Raw genomic sequence first — 25,065 nt, 5'->3', positions numbered from 1 at the left:
TCCGTTTAGAGCGCAAGTTTGCAATCTCAGTCTGCTGCACATAAGTTTCTTCCCCAAAATGCGCTGAATCTTTCATTGGTTGCTGGAAGGACGCGCGTTATCGTTCACATGCATGCTACACAAACATCCTACTCCTTTCTTAAGGCGCAAATATTATTGGATTCATATTTCAAATTTAATAGCCTACAAAAATTAATATCATTGGATTCATATTTCAACATAAGGTTTTTTTTTTGAAAGGGCTCGGATAGAGTATCATCAAATTCACATGCAGAAAATAGTGCCAGCCCGAGTTAAAGATTTTCGAAGGCTCTCCGAGTCACATAAAACAAAATGTATTCTTATTAATATGATACCATATCTTCGTTCAAAATTGGACGAACCAACATCACACATTCAAGAATGGAAGGGAATTACACATAACGATGGTCATCATGAAAGAAAAACACGCGTGTGCACATAATCAACCGGCAAAAGACGCCACAACGAAGATCAACCGACGGCGAGGACGCAACGCAGTAGCGTGACAACAACGGCCAGGAAGGTCAGCACTGGATCCGCCGGCCGCTCGAGTTGTATGTAGGTCGATCGATATATCCCGATCAGAGTCCGAGGCCAAGAAGCAGCCTCCCCGCGAGGCGAAGGCCGCCGTCGAGGAGCTCACGACCTCCCTCGAGAAGCAACCGGCCGCTGGCGTAGTCGGCGCCCGGCGTAGGAGACGGTGCCATCCCCGGGGACGCGGGCGGCATCGCCGTGGCGAGCAGACGGCGCGCGTCGGCGCCTGGCAGGGCGGCGGCTAGGCAAGCGGCGAAGAGCAGGGCGAGGAGGCAGGTGGCGGCGGCGAGGCTCCTCGACGTCGACGAGGCGGCGCCGGCAGCCATGTTTCCTTCCTGGCCCCTGCGTGTGCTTGGGCCTGAGCCTTTGTTTTCTGCCTGCGTCCTGTGAGGCTGCGAGTGCAAAAACTGTGGCTGATTGAATGTTGTTCAGTTTTCAGAAGAGCCCCTTTCTGATCCGTATATATAGCTAGGCGCGAGACCTGAATCGCACGCGTCTGGTTGGTTGCGATGCATGTCGGTGTGGTTGGGCATGTACGCGTTTTGGTCGTCGCCAACCGCTTAGGTTGGTGCCAGACCTTGTGCTAGCTGCTCTTGATGACCAGGGTTGTTAGATTGACCACGCACTACGTGCAGCGCACTCCATCACCAGGTCAATCTAACCTGTCAATGGTGTACAATGATGTGCAACACCACTAAGATAGTGTTTTGGTTATGGACTGCAAACGTAAACGCAAACGGAAATGAAATACAACACTAACGGTAATGGATGGATCAAATCTCTAATTTTGTTTGGTTCAACACTGTAAACGCAAACAAATACCAGAGCTATGGTTGAAGAGAAAGGCAAGTTGCAAGGATCTGGCTGTGATCCGTTTACAGCGGATATGCAGCTGTAACGTTTTTGAATGGGCTGTAATATGATTACGGGGGTAATGGATTACAGGCCACGCTGAAACAAACACGTGTAACATAATCTCTTACCTTCTATTTACGTTACAGTGAACCAAACGTTACCTAAGTTTCAAGTCGAGGGTGTTTTGCAAGACGGATTCAAGAGTTGTGAGCTGTGCTCTGCACAGTTTTATTTACATTTCGACCATGCAATTAACTGAGAAATGAACCGAGAGTAGTTGAGGGTTTAAAACTGGGTTTTTTTTTACAAGTCAAACAAAGAATGCTCAAATACATGGCATAGTATAGTACATGTATCAATTAGATGTACATGGTCCTAGCTCTCGGAGTGGACTTGCTCACTAGCTAGGTCAAGCAAGAATCCAGAAACGAAGGAACAGGAAATTTTTTTGCTCGCTACTGTACTTTCTTGGTTAAGTGAATTATATAAGCATATGTGATTGACATCAGAGGTGGGAAGCGAGTAAGTTTCTCTAAAGCTCCAGCATTGATACTTTAGCTCACGATTTACAGCTTTACTCAAAACTGGTAACCAAGATGAGTTACAGACAGAAACACCGGACAACAAAGTGGTGCAGGTCAGGGAACCTGAAAAAAAGATTTGGTATTGCTGTGTGCAATGCTACCAAGAAGATATGTTGAGTCATTAAGCTCCAAGTGTTCTATTTCTTCTAAGTATTTATACACTTATAAATGACACAGAAACTAACAGTCTGCTTCACCAGCGTCCTACACGTAAATGTAAAAGGCTCCAACAAACACAAACATCATTCACCAGTTCTGAATTAGGCAACAGATAATGTAGAATCTTCCACAGCAGCTAGAGAAATCCTCCATGGTAGTTTGAGATTGGCCACCTGCCATAATTATAAAGTAAAATACGAATATGAAAAAAATGTTCAACATAAAACTAGGGGAGGGATAATTACGAGTAGAAATTCTTCTCCACGGTCTCCTCCACAGGAAGATGTATTGAATGTGCAGTGCCATCCTCAGCCTTTATAACAGTCAACTCCACCATCTTTCCAATATTTTCCACCAATATTTCGAACAACTCGTCAAACCAAAATTGAAACAAAGCATATATGAGTGCAGCCTCACAGCAAACATGAGTGCCAATGCCACAAAAAACAATTAGTTTCATGACAAAAGTTATGGAAGTACCTGTAAACTTGTAGCAACACGTCTTCCATTGCACTGAATAATTAGATCCCTTTGCCGTAGTCCAACTGATGAAGCAGCTCGCAGTGCCTTGTAGGAGACAGGCATCCAGTTAGCAAGACTTCAGAAAAATGGTAGAATTATATAAATGAACATCACCTATTTTGTTCGCACATAAGTCTGGCTGGTCAAAATGTACACCACTTATAGTATTTATACATATGTCATTTCGGTTATTACTCCCTCTGATTCCAAACGTAGGTCATTTTGGACATCGATGCTGTCTCCAGTATGATACTTTGTCTCAATCTTTTTTTGTAAAAGTATAATATTTCAAATAGAGAAAGTTATATATTATGAAAGTACTTACCATGAAGAATCTAACAACATCAACCATGTGTTATCAATATATTGATGGACCAAGTTAAGAAGTTTGAGCAACTAGATCGGAGGGAGTATTTAATATTGAAACAAACTGCATTTCCATATTCAACGAGCAGATTAAACAATCATGAACATGAGTTGTACATTTAACAAGCAAGTCAAAGCAAATAATGAACATGGGACATACCAGCTCAACAACAAGACCATCCAACCCTTCATGCAAAGTCGTGGGAACTTTCATCCAAGGTGAAGACTGGGCATTATGCAAATTCACACCGAAAGCCATTATACTTGGACGGCAATACCTCCTATAAAAGAAGCTCGTGAATAAAATACGCAAAGAAAGAGGATCTAATGTCACCAAATTCTACCAAGCTACAAACTAACTGTCAAAAGTTATAAGAGCAGCCTTGTGACAATTTGTTAACTTGCACAAAGCATGTGCATCAGTAAACTATAAAACTTTAGAGTTTGCATAATCTCATTCTCCTGCCTTTTGTTTCTTTTGCAAGGTTTTTCTGTTATCCTAAAAGAAAATGATACTGAACCATATATAGTTAATAAGTTTTGTTTGCAGTCTTGTCCAAGTCCTCATTTTCTAACCATATATACTACTAAAAAATCACGAAACTCCGCAGTTTGTTATCCCATATTTAGGTTAGTGGCCTCAGTTAGGTATCATGGTCCAAACACATAATGTGGCGGGCTTGCGGTAATGTGTACAGTCTTGTGCAGCGTGATGCGCTATGGTATCTTTTTCCTGTTCAACTTATTGGCTACAACAGGACTAACCGGTTCCTTCTACCTTTACACTAATAGCTAGCAAAAAAATCAAGGACATGTTGTAAAGGTGCATTCTTGCTTAATGTTGCCCGTTGTAGTTAAGATTAGAGTGCATATGTACATGAGAGCACAATGTTGCCCGTTGTAGAGGGGGGCCAAAAACAGGGGAAATATTTGAGCGGCCAATCCCCCCACGCCACCCAAGACGGAGCAAGGTTCAATTTTTTTTAATTAAAGAAACCGGAAGATTTGGCACATTTTAACACGGTGCAGGAATCAGGAACACGCAAAAGAGGACCCATGAAGCTACCGTCGATGGAGGCGACGGCGACGACTGCCTGGGACACTCCGGCCACAACCCTCCTAGCCTCTTCGTCGATTGGCAGGTTTGCCTCCCGGGGTATCGCCACATAACTGTCCTCTGATTACATAATTTTAGTTTCAGTGCCACGAAGCAGGTAAAACAGGACGACATTTGGAACATGAAGGCTAGGTTCCGGACCGCACCTGGGTTACACGAGCAGTGTGGGAGTGAGAGTCTTGCGGGCAGGTTCCAAGGATGCTTGGTCGGGGCGATGGGGTCGATATCCCTCCGCTTCGCCGGCGGCTCGCGGAGCACCGGATCCCGCCATGACTCCGCCATGGCGCGTACTACACTTTTTGGCTGTCCTCCCTGCTGACTGCTGATGAGGGAAGACAGAGAGATGAGCCGTAGCCCAATCATGGAGAGTTTGGGCCTTGGGGGCAGTACAGCCCAAACCCATGGTTCACAAAATGCCCATGGGCCATATCAGACAATTAAGTCCCGGGGCCCGAGCGGCGCCACGGCCCACGGAAGACGTGGATGCCGCGCGGATCGCCCACAGCACGCGGCCGAGGCCCAGGCGGAGAGGCTGGACCCGGCAGCAGGCTTCCGGCGCCGTTTGTCCACGACGCCGACAACTGCTGCTCCAGCACTGCCGGCGGCGGCGGCGCTCGGACATTGGCCATGCCCGGATCTCGGCGCTGGTGACTAGATGCTTTTTCGTTCCGGTGCTTGCGCGCGCCTCACGAGGATACGGCGCCGTGGAGGCGGCGACGCTTGAAGGAAGGATGGATGTGCGGGATGGGGATGCTGTGGTTGTACTTGTACCTGGGCTAGGAGAAATGGCTCGTATCCCGCGGCGTGCGCGTCGCGGGCTCGTTGCGTCGCGGGCACCGATTCCGGCGGGGACGCCCATGCCGGGTGCCCGGGTGGGGTGGCCATGGCGTCGAGAGGCTGCTCCGGCGGTGGCTGGCGGAGCCTTTCCGTGGCGTAGACCTCAGCTATGGCTGTGAGCGGCGAGAATACCGCAGGCCGCAGCAGAGCTGACGGGGAGTTCCCGCCGGATGCCCGGCGGAGGGGACAGCACAGCCTCGCCGGCCGCCGTGTTGGCCATCCGCCCGCCGTCCCGGCGTACTTGCACGTGCCCCCTTATCCAAATATTTACAAAATACCCCCTAATATTTACGAATAAACCCCTGATTTGGATCGCGATCAATGATCGCGATCCAAATATTTTCAATGTACCCCCTGTTATTTTATAGAATTGAGCCCCTCCCGCTCTCGACCGTCCGCCACCGCACTTCACTGCCGGCGGCCGCCACCGCGCTTCCGCCCTCCGCGGCGCCCTCCCCACGGCAGAGCATGCAGTGTTAGTTTCAATGTTTGGGCAGGAGAAGCGGCGAGTTGGCGGCGGGCTGTCACCGCGGCCGTGGACGAGCGATTCGGCCGTCGGGGGAGCACCGGAGGCGGCGGATGGAGCGTCGTCGTGGCTGATGCTTCCCTGATTCCCCCACCGCGTTGCGAGTTGCGACGGTCTTCGTGTCCACCGGAGTGGAGGCCACAACTAGAGGTGGACGTGGGGTGCCCGCGGTGGATCAGGAAAGCGTTGGGACGCCAATGGCTGCTCTGGCTTGGTTGTTGCCACCTGCAGATTAACCTGTAATAGTCAGCATGCTGCACTACTCGTGGTAACAAGATGTCATCCAATCCAAGTACCCAGTTCAGTTTCGGATTCAGACTAGTGCGTTCGGTGTAGCAGAGAATTCAGAGTTGTGAGCACAGACGGTAAGGATCTTATCCGAAGAGTCCATCTCTGATGTCTGATCGACGATCCTCACATGTTGCCCGCGGATGTAGTCAGAGGTTTCTCTCACGCTCATGCTTGAATAATGCTAACAGAATTCAGTGCAGTATGTTCATAACTAGGTACTAACGTAGATGCTGTACATGCTGATGTGTAGGAGAGGGAAGGGTGCACTCATGTAGTTTCATTTGGTCGCTGCGGTAATTAACAATGGCGTCTAAAGATGGGCATGGTTCAACCATGGAGCGAACCGTAATCGATCCAGCGATCTATTTGATACCCAGAGGAGCACCGGTTGCTCCATTTCAATCAGCTGCTGAACCTCGGTGCTCCAATGGATACTGTTGAAACCGGCGGTGCCCCGGCTTGAACGGCGTCGCTGCCGGCGAGGCGAGAACGCAGATAGGCACACGAGAAAGTGGATAATTTGGTGCTGCCAACGTCGCAACGTTTTTTATTTCTCTTTATTTGGAATACAGGACCGAGTCCCACGCCACACTGCCCAGGTGCGTGATGTGCTATTTCCTTGCGACGCCACACGACGTGCCCGCTAAAGGCGCTGTGGCGCTGACCAGACAAAACACTTGACCATGCCGTGAGCTACGCACGACTCCAGCCCACACACGACTCGTTCCTACCAGCTAACGACCTGACGCGACTCAACACATGCAAGTACGTATTTACAAAGATATGCCACGGATTTAAGCTAACAAATCACCCCCTAAATCCTTTGCACCGAGCCAACTCCAAGCTTGTTCTTCATCTCGACAAACTTGATGCGGCCAAGAGCTTTGGTCAGGACGTCTGCCAATTGCTCAGCAGTCTCCACTTGATCAACCTCCACGATGCCATGGTCAATGCACTCTCTGATGTAATGAAACTTCGCATCAATATGCTTGCTCCTGTCATGATGAACCGGATTCTTGCTCAGAGCTATTGCTGACATGTTGTCGACTTTCAGTTTCACAATAGCTGGCTCTTTGGCTGTCAGTTCAGCAAGAAGACGACTGAGCCAAACACCCTGACATGCTGCACCTGCTGCTGCCATGTATTCTGCTTCACAGGATGAAAGAGCCACGATTCTTTGCTTCTGTGACATCCAAGTGATCAGACTTGTGCCCAGGAAAAATACCATGCCTATAGTACTCTTCCTGTCATCAACATCTCCAGCAAAATCACTGTCACTGTAACCTATAAGGTCAGTTACTTGTGACTGATTTCTCTTGTAATGGCAGCCATGTTCCAAAGTCCCTTTGATGTATCTGAGGATCTGCTTCACTGCCTTCCAATGCTGCATCCCTGGAGCTTCCATATACCTGCTAACCAGCCCCACTGAATGTGCAAGATCAGGCCTAGTATTCACAAGATATCTCAGGCTCCCAATGATGCTCCTGTACTTTTTGGCATCCACGCTTTCTCCTGCATCTTTCTTGCTCAACTTCATTCCTACCTCAAGTGGTGTCTTGGTAGGATTGCACTTGGACATACCAGCCACTTCTAGTATCTTGGCTGCATAAGAACTCTGACTGACAGTGATGCCATCAGATTCTTGCTTTACCTCAATCCCCAGATAGTAGCTTAGTAACCCCAGGTCACTCATGCTGAATCTGTGTTGCATCTCCTTCTTAAATTCAGCTATGTCTTCAGCTCTTGGCCCTACTATGATCAGATCATCAACATATACACCAATTATCAGAAAGGATTTTTCATCACCTCTTCTGTACACAGCGTGCTCTAGCTTGTTTCTGACAAACCCAAGCTGAATCAGTTCCCTGTCAAGCCTTGCATTCCATGCCCTCGGTGCCTGACGCAATCCATACAACACTTTGTTCAGTTTCAGAACCTTGTGTTGATCATCTCTGATCACAAATCCTGGTGGCTGACTGACATAAACTTCCTCCTTGAGATCACCATTCAGAAACGCCGATTTAACATCCATGTGATGAACTTGCCACCCGCCATGAGTTGCAAGTGCCAAAATCAATCGGACTATTTCAATATGGGCCACCGGTGCATACACTTCATCAAAATCGATCCCTTGTCGTTGAGCATAGCCTTTTGCTACCAAACATGCCTTGTGCTTCACAATATTTCCTGCAGGATCTCTTTTCACCTTGAATACCCATTTGAGACCAATTGCACGCTGTCTAGCAGGTAGTCTGCTTGGCTCCCAGGTGTTGTTCTCCTTGATTGCTCCTAGCTCAGCTTCCATGGCCTTCTTCCAGCAATCCTCGGCTAGAGCTGCCTCTACCCCAGCGGGCTCATCTGCAGCTAGTAGGCATAAACCACTGTACTCAAAATCCATTACCTCCTCAGTTGTGTCCAGGAGATCAGGGATGGTTCTGAAACGCAGTGGTACTCCCTCAGAGTCTTCTGCTCCTTCAGATGGTGGCATTGCCCATTGAACTTGAAACGGCAAGGGAGTGAGCTCCGGCACTTCGGGGTCCTCGGTGGAGTACTGAGGTGTTGCCGGTGATCTGCCTCCGACCGCCGAGTTTTGCGGCTCAGGTGATGATGGCTCTCCCTGTACTGATTTAGGCGCTTGTGCGTCTAATGGAGCTATTATCGGACCACCAACAGTGACTGGGAAGTGCGCTGTCAGTGGTGCTGCAGTTTTGACCGGGGTCGCGTCGTCCGCCGCCCAGTTCCACGCCTTCTTCTCGTTGAAGATTACATCTCAGGTGACCATCAGCTTCTTGCCCACTGGGTCATAGACCCTATAGGCCTTGGTCCCGGGTTCATAGCCGAAGAACACCCCCGGAACGGACCTATCCGCCAGCTTGGTGATGCCAGGGCTGACGCGCTTGGCATAGGCCACGTACCCAAAAGTGCGCAGATGACGAACGCTGGGCTTCTTCCCGTACCAGGCCTCGAATGGGGTTCTCCCCTCCAAGCTTCGTGTAGGCGACCGGTTAAGGATGTACACGGCCGTCTTGATTGCTACTCCCCAGGATTTGGCTGGCACCCGCATGCTTTTCAGCAAGCACCGAGCCATCTCGACCACCGATTGGTTCCGGCGCTTGACAATGCCGTTTTGTTGAGGTGAGTACGGTGCTGTGGTGTTGTGCTTGATCCCCTGCTCATTACAATATGCAGTGAACATATTTGAGTTGAAATCACCACCGCGGTCGCTTCTGAACGCCTTGAGATGGCGTCTGTGCTCACGTTCAGCTGCTGCCTAGACCTTCTTAAAGTACTGGAACGCCTCGTCCTTTGCTGTCAACAGCTCAAGCCACATGAACCTGCTATAGTCATCCACGATGAGGAGGAAAAATGACTTCCCTCCTGGAGTCGGTGGAGAGATGTGGCCACACAAGTCACCATGGAACAGCTCCAGTCCGCGCTTTGCACGATACGTCGAGGCCTGTGGGAACGGCGTGCGATGCTGCTTCCCGAGTGCGCAACCATCACACACCTGCTCGCCCCGCCGGATCAGTGGTATGCCATCAACCATCTCCTTCACTCCCAACTCCCGTAGGGATCGGAAGTTCAGATGCCCATATCAAGCATGTCATCGCCACGCTTCCTCCTCCATCTTGGACAGCAGATAGACTAGCGCGCACAGAGTCGGCTTCATGGTGTACAGCCGGTTCTTGCGCGTCGCCTCCACCAGGACTGCACAATCCCGATCGAGCACTTGCAGGATGCCATTGTCAATCTCAATTCTGTAGCCTCCTTCTTCTAACTGTCCAAGATTGATAATATTGCATTTCAACGATGGGATGAAGAATACCTCTGTGAGGACCCTGTGTTCCTCATTTCTGCCTGAGACCATCACTGCACCAAGTCCACAGATCTCCACCTTGGAGCCATCTTCAAAGCGGACGACACCACGCACCATCTCGTCGAGTGACGTTAGCACCTCACGGCACCCCATCATGTGGTTTGTTGCGCCCGTGTCAAGGATCCAGGCGCCCTCGTCGTACTCCCCTGGGAACACGCGTTCCTGATTCAGGAATACGCTCTGGGTAAGACTGTAAGAGAGGTGTGCACGACGCTACAAACCTCCGTCAGCAGCAGTGCCGGCTGCTCGATGTCGGCCCTCGCCACATGAGCGGCCTCCTGCCGCTCCTCCTTCTTCGGCTTTTTGCACTCCTTGGCCCAGTGTCCATAGATGTCGCAGTTCTTGCACCTCCCCTTGCGTCGTGGCGTTCCCATCGACATGAGCTTGATGCCAGAATCACCGCGCGCTGCAGCCTTCCCCTTGTCGCCGGAGTATGCACCACTCTTGCCACCAGATGATGACGACTCAGACTGGAGACGATGCCTGTTCCTCGCCGCCCAGTCTTCCTCGGTCAGCAGAAGCCGACTGGCCTTGTCAGTTACCTGATCTACCGTTGGCTCGAACCGATCCTTAGCAGAACGGAGTCTGCCCACCAGCTCCTCGACCGTGAGTTCCTCCATCTTGCAGAACATCTTGATCGAGACAGCGACTTGATTGAGTTGAGCCGGCACAACACGGGGGAATTTCTTGACGACACGAATATCTTCAACTTCCTCGCCGAGGGTCTTCAGGTTTGCGATGAGGTTGTTGATCCTCATGCCAAAATCTTCCACACTCTCACCTCCTTGAACGCGATGTTCTCGAACTCTTTGAGGAGCTTCTGAGCATTGGCTGCCTTGACACGGTCAGTTCCTTGCCTCATGGTCTTTAACAGATCCCATGCCTCCTTGACGCTCGCCTTCGCACCGATCGCTGCCCACATGTCACTAGGCACGGAGCGCATTAGGGCGCCCATAGCCTGCCTATCTATTGGCCGCGGCACCTCCTTTCCAGGATCGATTGCATCCCATATTTCAAGGGCTTCGTAATTGATCTTCATCATCATCATCGCCCAAACTGCATAATTGGTGCGGGTAAGCATTGGCCACATCAACGTGCTCTCCTTGACGACACGGTGACCGCCTGATCCTGATGCATCGTCGTCGCTAGCCATCTTCTCTTCCTCAATGCGCAGTCTCTTGGGTGAGGGCGGCTTCTCGAATGGGATCTATTTCATCCAACACCGAAATCCCCTCACGCCAGAGCTTCTTCACGCCTGGACGCCGGCGAACGGCTCTGATGCCAGTTGTTGAAACTGGGCGTTGCCCCGGCTTGAACGGCGTCGCTGCCGGCGAGGCGAGAACACAGATACGCATGCGGGAAAGTGAATATTTTGGTGCTGCTAACATTACAGCGTTTTCTATTTTTCTGCTCCTCTTTATTTGGAATACAGGACCGAGTCCCACGCCACACCGTCCAGGTGCGCGACGTGCTATTTCCTTGCGACGCCACGCCATGTGCCCGCCAAAGGCGCTGGCGCTGACCAGACATAGCACTTGGCCATGCCGTGAGCTACGCACGACTCCAGCCCACACATGACTCGTTCCTACCAGCTAACGACCTGACGCGACTCAACACATGCAAGTACGTATTTACAAAGATATGCAACGGATTTAAGCTAACAGATACCTCAGGTCAACCCATGTGTTTATGCTTTGTAGATTGTTTTAGCTTTTCCAGGTTCATAGATATTACACTATATGTAGATGTATAATAATATATATGCACCTAGAGAAGATAAAATGGCTTACAATTTAGAATGGAGGGAGTAATAATTTAAGCTTACTACTTTGCTTGCGGGCTACTCGGCAGCTAGGAGCGGCATCCGCTGATCCACAGCCAACCTCCGCTGGCTGTATGCTGCTCCAACTACAACGATGGCGTCAAGTTTGTTGTCGCGGGTCCGACGCTGACGTTCGCCGCCCGCCGGCGACAAGGATCACGACGTGCATACATTCGAGCGGCTTGTTTCAGAGGTCAACATGCATGACTTGCTGCCGGTGCCACCTATGGCCGAGCAAGCCCTGCGCCGGGAACAAGCTCAGTAAGATGGACATGACCAGCGCTTGACCTGTTGGCAAACAAGCTTGGCCGCCGATCTGATTGCAGCACGGCAGCTGCGCCCCACTCGGGTACCTCAGCCTCTCAGGCAACGTGATCCATGGAGCGCTTGATTCTGACAGACAACCCAACGCCAAGTGAGGTTCAAAGCGAATTTCTAAAACTGGTTGGAAAAGGCAGCAATTGGAGGCGTCTCGAGATTAATGACAACAACATCAATACACTGGGTTATCTGAATGCACACAAGTGTAAAAATTGTTTACCAGTGCAATTGGCCTTGGGGCCGGGACGTAGGAAAAGTAAATGCAAGAGCGGGGAGATGGAAGCGCTCGAGAAGCCTGCGAAGTGCAGCCGGGAGATGCCGATGCCCGGTGAAGCGTGACGGCGAGGGCAGCGAAGTGTACGGAGAGGTGTCTCGATGGGCGACGCCGACGGAGGAAACACAACTAGCTGAGAACGGGGCGGCAGCTCAGCCTCGATAGATGCCGCGGTGCCGCCGAGTCGAAGAGGATGGATCGAACCTGGCGATCCTTTGGTTCCTGTGTTTCCAAACCGTTGACCCAGAGTGGCTTTGTGGGTCGGAGGAGGAGCCCATTAGGGTCGTTTCTGCGGTTCGGTTCGACGAACCTGGGGATCGATCCGCACTGTTACCTGTAATCGTGTACGTATAGGTGTCGCTAGAGTCAAATAAGCTGGCCCGTGTTGAGGCTGAGCGAGTCTGTCGGAGCTCAGCGCATGGATGCATGCGGAGCGCGTCTTCAGGAGCTGCGCGGCCTGGATGCTGGACGTGGGATGCCACGGCCAAAAGGAGCGGCACGCCGCGCTTGTAGGGCAGCACACTGCCACGATCAGGGAGTTCGTTAGGCGTTTTGTTTTCCTTTATATTCAAGTAAGCAATACAGAAAACGTGGCTGGTTACAGCAGCACAAAATCTTCTTGCGTTCGTGTGTTCGCGAGTGCCACCGTGTGATCGCCGGCGACGGAAGCTCGCCGGGATTTACAACAATTAGTATCAGAGCTGAGGAAGGAGCGGGAATCAATCGTGGTCAGGTACCGCCGCTGGTATCGTGATCCGGCGATCCGCTACGCGCTCATGGTGGGCGACAAGAAGAAGACCCCTCCCAGCTCTCCCAGGAAGCCAGCCGGTGGAAAGGGTGACGAAGCTGGTGGTAGTGGCAAGGAGGAGGTGGTGCGCGTCGTTCGAGACATCGGCAGCGCGACGAATTGGCCCATGCTCACCAAGACTAATTACACGCAATGGTCTTTGGTGATGAAAGTCAAGATGCAAGCCCGCAACATGTGGGAAGCAATTAAGCCTGGTGGCGTCTCGCTGCAGGAGGACCGTATGGCGCTCGACGCCATAACGAGCGCCATGCCTCAGGAGATGGTGGTGTAGTTGGCGGCGAAGGTGACGGCGCTGGAGGCGTGGAATGCCGTGAAGACCTGGTGCATCGGCAGCGAATCGGTGTGGAAGACGAATGCGCAGCGCCTCCGCCGGGAGTTTGAGATGATCCGCTTCAATGACGGTGAGGGCGTCGACAATTTCACGTTGCGGCTATAGAACCTCGTAGCCGCACTGGAGACTACTGGGAGACGATCGTGACTCAGAAGGTCGTGGAGAAGCTCCTGCGAGCACTTGTCGCAGGTCACTGTCGCCATCGAGGTCACGACAAATCTAGCCACGCTGTCGCTGGAGGACGCCAGCGGATGGCTGCACGTGGCGGAGGACCGGGCAGCCGAGGACGACGCTCCACTGCCACCACGTGATGACGGGAAGCTCTACCTCACGGAGGAGGAGTGGATCGCGTGCTCCAAGGAGCGACGGAGAGGTGACAACTCCTCTACAAGTTCCAAGTCCGGCAATCACCGGAGCTGGCCGCGGCGTAGCCCATCGAGCGGGGGATCAAGCTTTGGGTCGGGCCGCAAGGTCAACGACGACCAGTGCCGAAGATGCGGGAAGATGGGGCATTGGGCCCGTGAGTGCCCCTCGAAGCCCAAGAGCGGTGCGGCACACGCTGCACAGGCCGAAGAAGAGGAGCCCACTCTGCTGATGGCGAGGGTGGACTTGATCCAAGTCCGGCCCCCTCCGGCTGCGGCTGCAGTCAACGTGCCGCCGCCGATGATTTGGCTGCCAGGGGTGGGTGCGCCGCTTCAGCTGGTGGAGGCTCGAGTCTTCGTCTAGCTCGACGGCAATGACCCCTCTGATGACACCCTCTGGTACCTCGACACGGGCGCGACCAATCACATGACTGGGTCGCGCACCGTCTTCTCCGAGCTCGACAACAGCGTCATCGACACCGTGCGCTTCGGGGATGGCTCAGTGGTCAAGATCGAGGGCTGCGAGACAATGCTGATCACCTACAAGACCGGCAAACACAAGCAGCTGACTGGCGTCTCCTTTATCCCGCGCCTTGACACCAACCTGATCAACATCGGACAGCTCGACGAGGACGGCTACGACATCCACATCGACAATGGGGTGATGCGGATCCGCGATGAGCAGAGGCGCCTTTTGAAGCGTCCCCACATAAGTAGAGATTAAATGTGATACAAATATCAGTTCCAGGAGGCTGATAACACATTTATTCAACAGATGGTTCATAAACCGTATAACTCCCGAGGGAGTGGGCGCGAAAGCCACGTCGAAATGATAAGTAAATAAACAACAGCAGCGACCCAAGCTACTGTCATTCTTGACAGCACTTGGGACTACACAGCAGCGGAAGCATTATGCAAAGACCAACACCACAGGCAGCGTTGGGTGCAGAAGCGACCTCCTACTCGAAATCCTTGACAACGAAGTCCGGGTCTTCCTCTGAAGCAACAAAATAAGGGTGAGTACAAAAGTACTCAACATGTCCAACCCCATCCACGGAGGGGGATACAACCAAGAATATGCACAGGATATATCAAGGGTAAGGCTAGGGTTTATTTGCAATAAAGCTAGATTTTAACACATGCAAGGGTTCATTTTCAAAAGGATTTTCGCAAAGCATTTCTTTAGTAATCGAATCAATAAGTGGGGTTGATCCTACATGAAGGATCCAAGTTTTAATGGTACCAAACTCCTCGTCTGCAGTAGCTCATGGCACAACTGCTGTACACTTCCAAAATCCAACACACACCATGAAAATCATTCATCTCCCAACACTAGTCATGTGTCCAAGCTGTAGCTCGTCCAATACCGTGGGCACAACTATCCGGATAGGTTTTAACTCTGCAGAGGTATACACTTTACCCACAAGTAGGGTACCGCAACACGATCACCTTAGTGTCGGTGTAGATCCTATCAAAGCCATTACCCACCTTAGCTAAACCTGACTAGCCAACACGGAAACAACCAAGGGGTTAACGACCTACCAACGATGTCTTAACCGAGACCTAAGTCACAAAGATTTTACTCCTTTTCCATGGTCTCCCATTGCTCACCAGCTCTCCTGATGGCTAATAGACTAACTAGTAGGATTTATACTAAGCTGTTGCCGCATACAACGGTCGAGTGGTTGCACGATAAATTGTGTTTGGCAAGATGACACATCAACTCGGTCCTTAACCGTGACAAGATGGATATCTCCCAACCTGCTCAACCACAAAGGTACGAGCCCAACTTGGCATTTCACACAAGAAACACCCATCCATCTCATCTAAGCATTTTCTTTCCTTTATTTCCCGAAAACCCATTTTTCTCCTTTAAAACACTCACACCTTTATTTTTTGATAAACACATTGTAGTCATATTTGAATTGTAATAAAATGAGTAACAAGTCTAAGCATTCTAGCAGTAATTATCATCCCAATAGAGCAAATCATGTTTAGAGATAATTATAGGACATCAAGGAATAATCATAACAATCAATGGGTGGCTATCCAACCGTGTTTCAGTAGTAAAACAATACGCAATTTTATAAAATAGGCCAACAGGTTATGTTTGAAAAACTAGGATAAATATGCATCAAAGGGTGACATTGGACTTACCGTCCTCAAAGTCGGCCGGGAGTTCTTGCTCACGGTACTGGTCTTCAGGCTTCGGCTCATGGTACTAGGCTTTAAGCTTCTTGTCGGGCTCCTCCGCGGTCACTGCACGATCTACGGCACACACAAGCAAGCACACAATAAATAAAAGAAAATAAAGTTTTACTCGTTGAGCTTGAAGAGAGGGAGTGAACTAAAAATAGGAAATGAGAGTATTTTTAGGGATTTTGTAGATGACTTGGCGGAAATATATTTGAGAATGACGTGGTCGAATTTGGGGTTTACTGGAGAGGATTTGGCGCATAAAATGACAAGGTAAGGTGGTTTAGGAGCTAAACAGAGGATCAAGGGCTTATTTGTAAGGAGTTAGGGACCTCTTTGTAATTATTTTTGGAAGTGGAAGGGTCTCTGATGAAAAAGAGAAAGAGAGAGGTGGGAGGGTTCTGATGCGAAAAGAAATAAGCGGATGGGTAAAAAGGCAAAATAACTCTTTCTTCTTTCTTGAGACAAAAACTTCACGCACGGAAATAGAACGAAACGGGAAACAGCCGGGTTGGAGAGAGGCGGCGTCGAGGCACGGCGATGATCGGGAAGAGGGGGAAAATGGAGAGGAGGTCGAGGGGGTTCGATTCCTCTCCTTACCTCGGGCTGAGGCGGCTCCACAGCGGCGGGCGGGAGACTGCGGGAGCGGCACTGAAGCTCAGGAGCGAGGGAGTTGGCCAGGAAGCTTGGTGGTGGAGCGGAGGCCCCTTTATAGGCTGGAGGTGAGGGGGAGGGGGCTGCCGACGGGCGTTGCGCAGGAACGGCGGAGTTAATGGCAGCGGGATGCTCGAGCACACAGGAAGCGCACAGGTTGGTGGCGTAGCGAGGTGGCGCTCTGCGTGCGTGGCGTGATGGGGCCGGGCTCGCGCGGCGAGGCGAACAGGGACACGGTGGCGTGCTCGAGCGGCGGTGCGCGTGGATGGTGTGGCTAGGGCGCTTGTTGTGTCGCGACGATGGGCAGTGGTGACCACGCCCAGAGGGGCGGCATTGCTGCGAGCTGGGGAGGCGAGTGTGTGGCCAGGCGCGGTGTCGCACGGGTGTGCATGGTGATCGCGAGCAGGCACACGACAGTGTGCGGGGCGAGCGCGCGGCGCGGTGAAGGCGAGGTGCAGCCAGGCGCGGCGTGCGGCGTGGTGTCGGTGTACGTGGTGATCGCGAGCAGGCGCATGGCAGAGTGCGGGGCGAGCGCGCGGCGCGGTGAAGGCGAGGGGCAGCCAGGCTCGGCGTGTGGCGGTGTCGTGGCGAGCGCGCGTGGGCACTGGGGAGCAGCGGTGTGCTGTGGTGGAGCGTGGAGAGCGCAGGGATCGTGGTGCGTGTTGCCGTGGCCTGGGGTGTGGCGCGACGCTGTGTAGGTGGGGCCGACGTGGGCCAGGCGGTGGCGTGCATCAGGCAGAGGGGGGCAGCGTTGGTGGGCCAGACATGCGCGCCAGGGAGGAGGTGCGTGCGTGCTGGGAGAGGTGCAGGCACTGGTGGGCCTGGCGTTAGGCACAGGGAAAAGGAGTTAGGCGCATGCGTGCTTGGAGCTAGGGAGCAGCCATAAAAGAATGAGGTGTGGCAGGAGAGAGAAAAGGGAGGAAGGGAAAAAGAAAAAGAAACAGGAAGGGAGATGAAAAAAGAAAAGAAGGGAAATAAGGAAGAGAAGAAAAAGGGAGAAAAAGGAAGGGAAAAAGGGGAAGGAAAAATAGAAGAAAAAGAGAGAGACGATGGTGATTGCAGAAAATGGTCATGGGCATGCGCGGCGGTCTTCCATCTAGCATGCACGTTGACTCGTAGAGAGGATAAGGGAAAAGGATGGACGGTGGTCAGCTTTGGTGCCGGGATGGCGGAATCGTCGGGAAGACGGGATTTGGGAGCTCAAACGATAAAAAGATTTTGAAAATGATTTTTAGTGAGTGATTTAACTTGGTGAATTTTTCCGGGATGTTACACCTTCTCGCTCGGGTGCGGCGCTCCCCCAACCACCTGTACACCATCCGCTTCAACATCGCGCACCCAATCTGCCTGGTAGCACGGTGAGGCAGCGAGTCATGACGCTGGCACCAGCGTTTCGGCCAGGCATTGCGCAAACTCTAGAGCGGCAACCGGGTCCGCAGACTGCCGCACATCGATCATGTTGATCAATTGTGCAACAACTGCCTGGCGGGGAAGTAGCGCAGAAGCCCATTCCCGGTGCTGGCGTGGCGCAGAGCAGCAGGGCTTCTCGACTTGGTGCACGGCAATATATGCGGACCCATCACTTCGACAACTCTAAGCGGGAATTGCTACTTCCTGCTGCTGGTAGATGATCTGAGCCGTCATGTGGCTCTGTCTTCTCGTGAGCAAGGATCAGGCACCAGCAGCAATCCGACGATTCAAGGCGGTGGAAGAAGTGGAGCCAAGGCGCAAGATCAAGGTGTTGTGCACTGACAGGGGTGGAGAGTTCACCTCGGTGGAGTTTGGGGCCTACTGCGCGGAAGAGGGTGTTCAGCGGCAGCTCACGGGCCCCTACTCGCCTCAACAGAATGGGGTTGTCGAGTGGTGGAACTAGATGATGGTCGGGATGGCAAGGAGCATGATGAAAGCGAAGGGCCTCCCAGGGACATTTTTAGGTGAAGTCGTCACGACAGCGGTGTTCATCCTCAATAGATCAACCACCCGCAACCTTGATGGGAAGACCCCCTACGAGGTGTGGCATGGCGAGCGGCCGGCGGTGAGTTTCTTTCGCACCTTTGGATGCATTGCTCATGTGCGAAACACAAAGCCACATCTGAAGAAACTGGAGGATCGAAGCACACCAATGATCTTCATCGATTACGAGGCGGGATCGAAGGCCTACAGGATGTTTAATCCAATGGATGGTCGCGTCCACGTGACGCACGATGCCGTGTTCGATGAGGGTGCCCAGTGGGACTGGGGCACCGGTGCTGGAAGAGAAGACGGCGGCGGCGCAGAGACGTTCTCCGTCGAGTTCCCGGTGTACACCGATCCTGTGGTTGTGGAGGGTGAGCCTGTGGGGGGGAGCCTCGTAGCCGTGAACTCACCGCCCGTGGCCTCTACTCCATCGACGGTCAGTGCGCCCATGACGCCGCCCGCGCCTGCACCTGTCGCGGCGCATCCGTCGCTCGAGACCATCGAGTTCGCGATGCTGCCGTGCAACGTCCACGACGCACTAGACGCTAACCAAGATGACGATGCCCCCCTGCGCTTCCGTACGCTCAAAGACGTGCTGGGGCCAGACACTCTGCCTGGGCTGGTGTCATGGGAGCTCGCCAGGATTTACAACAGATCGATCGTACCATCCCCATCCTCAAGGGCTAGTTTGGTAGGGCTCCAGCTCCTCCTTAAAGGAGCCGGAGCTGGAGGAGCCATTTTTTTTTGCTCCAACTTCTCCATATAAAACGGCTCCGGCTCCTCCAGTGCTTTAGTGGTGATCAATCAAGTCAACGATGAGTGGGACCACCACAAGGTGAACATGGATGCGTATTTTCTAGAAGTACGCAAGCTAGAGAACAAATTCTCTGGTTTGGAGTTCCACCATGTAGTTCACGACAACAACGTTGACGCAGAAGTCCTATCCAAGCTTGGATCTAGTCGTGCTCTAGTTCCAGCAGGGTTTTTTGTCTATGAACTACACAAGCCATCCATAATGAAGCCAGCGCCATCAACAACCACTGACCAAGGTCCTACCACACTAGATCGAGAGGTCATGATGATCGATGTAGACTGAAGGGTCCCCTTCATTACATCAAAGAGCACAAGTTACCATCAGACAAGACAAAAGCAGAGCAAACCTTACGACGTAGCAAGAACTATGTTCTAGTTGGAGACAAGCTTTACAGAAGAGGCGTATCGTCAGGAGTACTCATGAAGTGCGTATCACGACAAGATGGTAAGGACATGCTGGAGGAGATCCACAAAGGCATTTGCGGGAACCATGCGTCCTCGTGAACAATCGTGGGTAAAGCTTTTAGATCAGGGCTCTATTGGCCTACAGCTCTCGCTGATGCCGAGGAACTAGTCCGCCGATACCAAGGGTGCCAATTCTTCGTCAAGCAACTGCATGTTCCTGCCTATAAGTTGATCATCATACCACCCTATTAGCCCTTCGCATGCTGGGGGCTCAACATGATTGGCCCACTGCCCACGACGCTTGGAGGATTCAACCGAGTACCGGTGGCAATTGATAAGTTTACCAAGTGGATTGAGGTAAAGCCAGTAACCTGCCCAAAGGCAGAAAGAGTACTCGACTTCCTCGATGAATTGTCTAGCGCTACGGCTTCCCTAATTGCATTATCACAGACCTGGGCTCCAACTTCAACAATCATGCGTTCTAGGAGTACTACAAGAACAGTGGGATCGATGTCCGGTATGTCTCTGTCGCTCATCCACGGGCCGATGTCTAGGTTGAGCGAGCTAATGTGATGGTACTGGAAGCTCTCAAGAAAAGGCTGCACGATATCAGAAACACGAATGGAGACAAGTGGCTCAAAGAACTACCCAATGTCCTCTGGGAGCTCCATACCCAGCCATGCAAGCCTACAGGGCAATCGCTCTACTTCCTAGTCTACGCTGTCCTACCTGCCGATGTCATGTGGAAATCTCCAACAGTCGAGCAGTACGAGGAAGGTGCAGCAGAAGTAACAAGACGTCTAGACTTAGATAGCCTCGAAGAAGCTCGCTGTGCAGCACGCGTCCAGTCTGCAAGGTACCTTGAAGGAATCTGCCGCTATCATGATCGAAACATCAAAGAACAATCGTTCAACATAGGCGACATGGTCCTTCGCCGTATCCAGGACACCAAAGGGCTGCACAAGCTCAACTCACCATGGGAGGGGCATTTTGTCATCTCCAAGGTCACTGGACCTAGATCATATCAATTACAACACCCTTAAGGTGAAGACGTCGACAACTCATGGAACATCGAGCAACTCTGTCGATTTTATCCCTAAATCCATATTTGCATATTTATGTAAATCGGCCATCGGCCCTAGTTGTAGAATTACAACTCAACGCATTCATATTCTCGTCGTAATTTGACTACTTATTTCTACCTTATCGCGGTTTACAGAAGCAAGTTCGCAGTAATCCTAAATGAGCTATTCAGCTCCTTGGGAAAAATCGCCTAAATTGCGGCTTGTAATAACAAGTTTGCACAAACTCCAATGAGCTATTCAGCTCCCTAGGCAAAAGTTGCTCAAATACGGCTTGTAATAACAAGTTTGAATTTTTTCGAGTTATTCAACTCACTGAACAAAATTATCCGATCGCGGCTTGCAAAGAAAGTCTATAGTAAATTTCATGAGTTAGTGAACTCATTGGATAAACCTGTCCCTTGGCGGCTTGCAGAAAAGAAGCAATCAGTACGTTAGGAGTTAATTAACTACCGGAGTGACTATTCACTAGACAAATCTATCTAGTCGCGGCTTGTAATAATAAGTCTGCAGTTTCAGCCTTTCCAAAGCGTAACATCAATACAACTTAGGGAAGTTGCAAAGATAGGCTCTACTTGTCGAAATCCTGAAGAGATTACTCACCTAGTAGTCTACTATCCTGATAGCTCGAGTACTCGCGCTCCACAACAGGACATGCGTCCTAAGTACTCTACAATGTGCATCTGATGAGGCTCACAAAAGAAGCCTTATGTGAAGACACTCACATTAATCGTATGAGCAACAATCAGGATTAATTATGAGAGGCACTAAAAATAACAAGTCGCAAAGCAAGAAAATAATTGCATAAACTTCAATATATTACAATCATTGACAATTATTCATACTAATGTTTGATTACAATGCAGAACTACTCAAGATCTAGTCTTTTGGCCACTTCTTTAGCAATTGGGGCCATCTCCTGCATATACTATTGAAGGGCTTCATCAGTGCAGTCGCCAGCCACGCCCTCAGCAATGGGTGCCAAATTGGCTTTTGGGTAGAATGACTTCACGAAGCTCAACACTTGCTAGGAGATCAACTTGGCCATCTTCTGGATATAGCTGGAAAATTGGTCTGGCACATTCTTGAGTATTTTTGACAGAGGACGCGGCTCCACACCTTCAACTGGAGGCTCTATCATGTCCGCAATGGGCTGAGCGACTTCACAGATTTGCTTCAGAACAAAGGAGGTACTCTCCGCCTCTGCCTCACGGTTCTTCAAAGTCTCCATGGCTTGAACAAGGTCAGCCTCACCATCCTCGTGCATCTTTTTCTCCTTCTCAAGGTGATGCTCCAGCTTTTCCATGTGAAGAACAAGCTTGTCATGCTGGTCAGTCACACGGTAATAAGAATTCTTCCAATCCGTGACCCGCACCTCGAGATCCTTCTTGACCTTTTTCAAAGCTATACATGGATGTACAATAAGGGTCAAAAACTACAGAGTAGAATCAACAAACACAAAATTGCAAAGAGCAGAGGATTACCTTTGACTTTCTGGCTTAAGGACCTTTTTCGTCCAACAAGGCGATCCTTTTGTTCTATGAGCTCCTGAATGCGATTGCGGTACTCAGTGGCCATCCCATCAAACTTCATAAGCAACCTCGAGGAGTACTCTTTCTCTTTGGCAAGCTTCTCCTCCAGCGCCTTCGCGCGAAGCACTATATCTCTGTATCCCTCAAGCTTTTGTGACTTGCGGCGGGAGCACTCAATGATGTCCTACAGCACAAACATCAGTACTCATGGCAATTCATGAGAACAAATCCATTGATTATCTCCAACAAAACAAGGGCAAGGAGATATACCAGCATATAATTGCCCAGGTGGCGATGTGACTCCATCATTAGTGACACCATTTTTGGGTTCAGTAATGGGTCATTGATCAATTGGATGTACTCCATATGGATATTCTTATCAGCTCCAGATCTTGCATGGAATTCTCCTTGCAGCACCAAGGCATGACTACTTGATGGCCCAGCCGTGACAGCTTCTGTCACCATAGCTTCTAGAGCTGATGCCGTTTCAATTTCTACAACTGGCTCGGGGGCTACTGGAAAGGCCACAATGCCAGGAGTAGTCACTAGGCCCTTGGGCAATGGCTTGGGAGCTGGCACTTCTACATCCGCCATTGACTCAACTACCTTGTGCATCAATGTAGCCACACTAGATACGACACTCTGTGTAGTCGTAGTCTCTTTAGGTTGCCCTTGAGGCATTGGGGTTGGCGGCACCAGGGCAAGATCTTCTGCTGAGGGACCAAGGCCATCAGTACTCGATTTCTCGCCAGGCCCTGACAATTCAATGTTCGAAGATTTCCTACAGAACGAAGAACTCCAAAGTTGAGTAGCGAAAACAAAATTTGAGTAGCGAAGACAACGCGATACAATAAGTAATCACGAGAGAACCAGAATTACGTGGATGGTCTTTTTAACTTCTACTTGGGCTCTCCCGTTAAGCGCAAAGGCTTGATGCTCGGGGAGGGTACCTTGGGTGCGGTCTGTTTCTCCATAATGCGAACTTGACCAGCCTGTAGTACTCTCTCTGGTCTTCGAGTTGTTTTTGCGCTGGCAGGGTCCATCATTTGACCAGTTGACTGGTCATCAGCAGCACGGTGAGATGACGGACCATCGTCAATCTCAATGACTTCAATGTTCACCGGTGACCTATCTTGAGCAGCCAAAGCAGCTGCCTTCTCCATGTTCGTCGTTGGCTCGATCGCCTGCAAACCACTAGTATCATCTAAATTAGACATATTGGTGACATTGGAAACACCTTTTGGGAGTATAAGATACTCAGAACCTTATCCTTCCTCATAGGTAATTTCCTTGGGGGGCACATTATCCGCAGCGATGGATTTCTTCACGGCTCGTTTCGCAGCAATGGTCCTTTTCTTCTCCGGTGGCGGAGGGATCGTGGCTTCAAGCTCATCTGTAGCCAAGCACTTCTTTGACCTGGAGGATGATCCGGCCTTCACAGATGGTCAGGCCTCGACTTCATATTTCTTCGCAGCATCAGAACTAGTGCTGCTGGAGGACTCAACTACTTCTTCCTCCTGGTCATCACCTATCGTGCCTTCCCGTGTAAACACGCAAGGAGTGGCTTCACATGATTCTTCGAATCCAGGAGGAGGAGAAGCAGAGAAGTACAAAGCAACATCTTCCTGCAAAATGAGACAAGTTAGTTGACAAGTACATTCAAAATAAGTACTCGGGGGCTGAGGCCACGGGTACTTACAGGCTTCGGCGGGTGTGAGGCGTTGAATTCCCGCACAATAGTTGAGATCCCGGTCACGTTCTTGAACATTCGCTTGAGCCTAGCCATGATTTCATCTGTGCTGATTTCATCAGGAGAGAATATGGAAGGATCATCAAGGTCGGTGTACTCGTAGCCTAAATGACAGCGCTGCTGTAGCAGCTGAATATGTCGCTTCATAAAGCTGAATGCGACACCAAGACCGGTCAGACTTTGTTCCTTTAGATCTACTATCCGTTTCACCAGCTCGGATACTTGTAGGCAATCGCCATGCTTTGGCTCATTAAGCCAGCAATTGTTCCACGAGGGGCAATGCCCTGTTAGTTTGGATAGTTTTGGATCATGGTTTCCAATGTAGCACCACTTCTCCTTCCACCCGGCATTGGAGTCTATCAACTCGTAATCCAAATACTAGCTGCTCATTGTCTCCCGCATCTGGATCCCGACGCCTCCAACCAAGAGGGTATGATCTTTTGAGGGTTGAGGCTTCACACGGAATTTTTTTGAAATAACTGAAAATGCAGGCTGATCCCTAGAAAAGCTTCACAGAAGTGGATGAAAATAGCAATATGAAAGATTCCATTGGGGTTCAGATGAACCAACTCCAATTTATAGAAATTTAGCAAGTCCCGGAAGAAATCTAAAGTTGGCAATGTGAGACCCCTCTCAATGAAGTGGGCAAAAATTACTGTCCCATCAGGATAGGTCTCCAAGGGGCAGGTGTTGCCATATGCAGATCACCAGTTGATGAAGTTCTAATCTTGGAGTAAATTGGCGGTTACGAGCGCCTTGATATCCTCCTACTTCAAAGTTGACCGCTTTCAGGCACAGATGGGATTTGGCGGCGCAGTCTGATTAGTCTTCCCGTACTTGGGCGCCAGCAACTGCGGCCCCTTCTTCTTATCAGACCTTTTCTTCTTCTCACCTTCGCCCGTTTTGGACGCAGTAGCCTTCCTTCCCATCTTCGATGTCACGAGCGTTTTCAGTCGCATACGCTTGGGGGCTACTTGGTGGGGGGACGGCGGCACAGGTATTCGAAGATCGAACAATGGCACCGACGGGCTAATGTTTGGAAGTTAGAAAGGCAAATGGCAAGGGTAAAA

At 50.8% G+C, this 25,065-nt stretch overlaps 1 protein-coding gene and 1 long non-coding RNA gene across 2 annotated transcripts; both read right to left on the bottom strand.

Annotated features, from left to right (window-relative positions):
* Positions 1-1,937: 1,937 nt before the first annotated feature.
* Positions 1,938-5,254, bottom strand: LOC101760149. Its single transcript, XM_014805789.2, has 6 exons — positions 4,305-5,254; positions 4,062-4,218; positions 3,202-3,322; positions 2,634-2,720; positions 2,399-2,523; positions 1,938-2,326 (listed from the first exon to the last, which is right to left on the bottom strand). The coding sequence occupies exons 1-6, from the start codon at positions 4,519-4,521 to the stop codon at positions 2,290-2,292; spliced, it is 744 nt and encodes a 247-aa protein (XP_014661275.1). The 5' UTR covers positions 4,522-5,254; the 3' UTR covers positions 1,938-2,289.
* Positions 5,255-14,416: 9,162 nt separating this feature from the next.
* On the bottom strand, positions 14,417-16,795 carry LOC105913592. The gene is made up of 3 exons (XR_001162996.1): positions 16,404-16,795; positions 15,765-15,875; positions 14,417-14,604 (listed from the first exon to the last, which is right to left on the bottom strand). It is a non-coding gene; the product is annotated as an uncharacterized LOC105913592 (long non-coding RNA).
* Between the last annotated feature and the right edge of the window lie 8,270 nt (positions 16,796-25,065).

This window comes from Setaria italica, chromosome IX (genome assembly GCF_000263155.2).
Source record: "Setaria italica strain Yugu1 chromosome IX, Setaria_italica_v2.0, whole genome shotgun sequence".
In the NCBI taxonomy this organism is placed as follows: Eukaryota; Viridiplantae; Streptophyta; class Magnoliopsida; order Poales; family Poaceae; genus Setaria; species Setaria italica.
The sequence above is the reverse complement of the archived record's forward strand: the minus strand, read 5'-3'. Positions and strand labels throughout refer to the sequence as shown.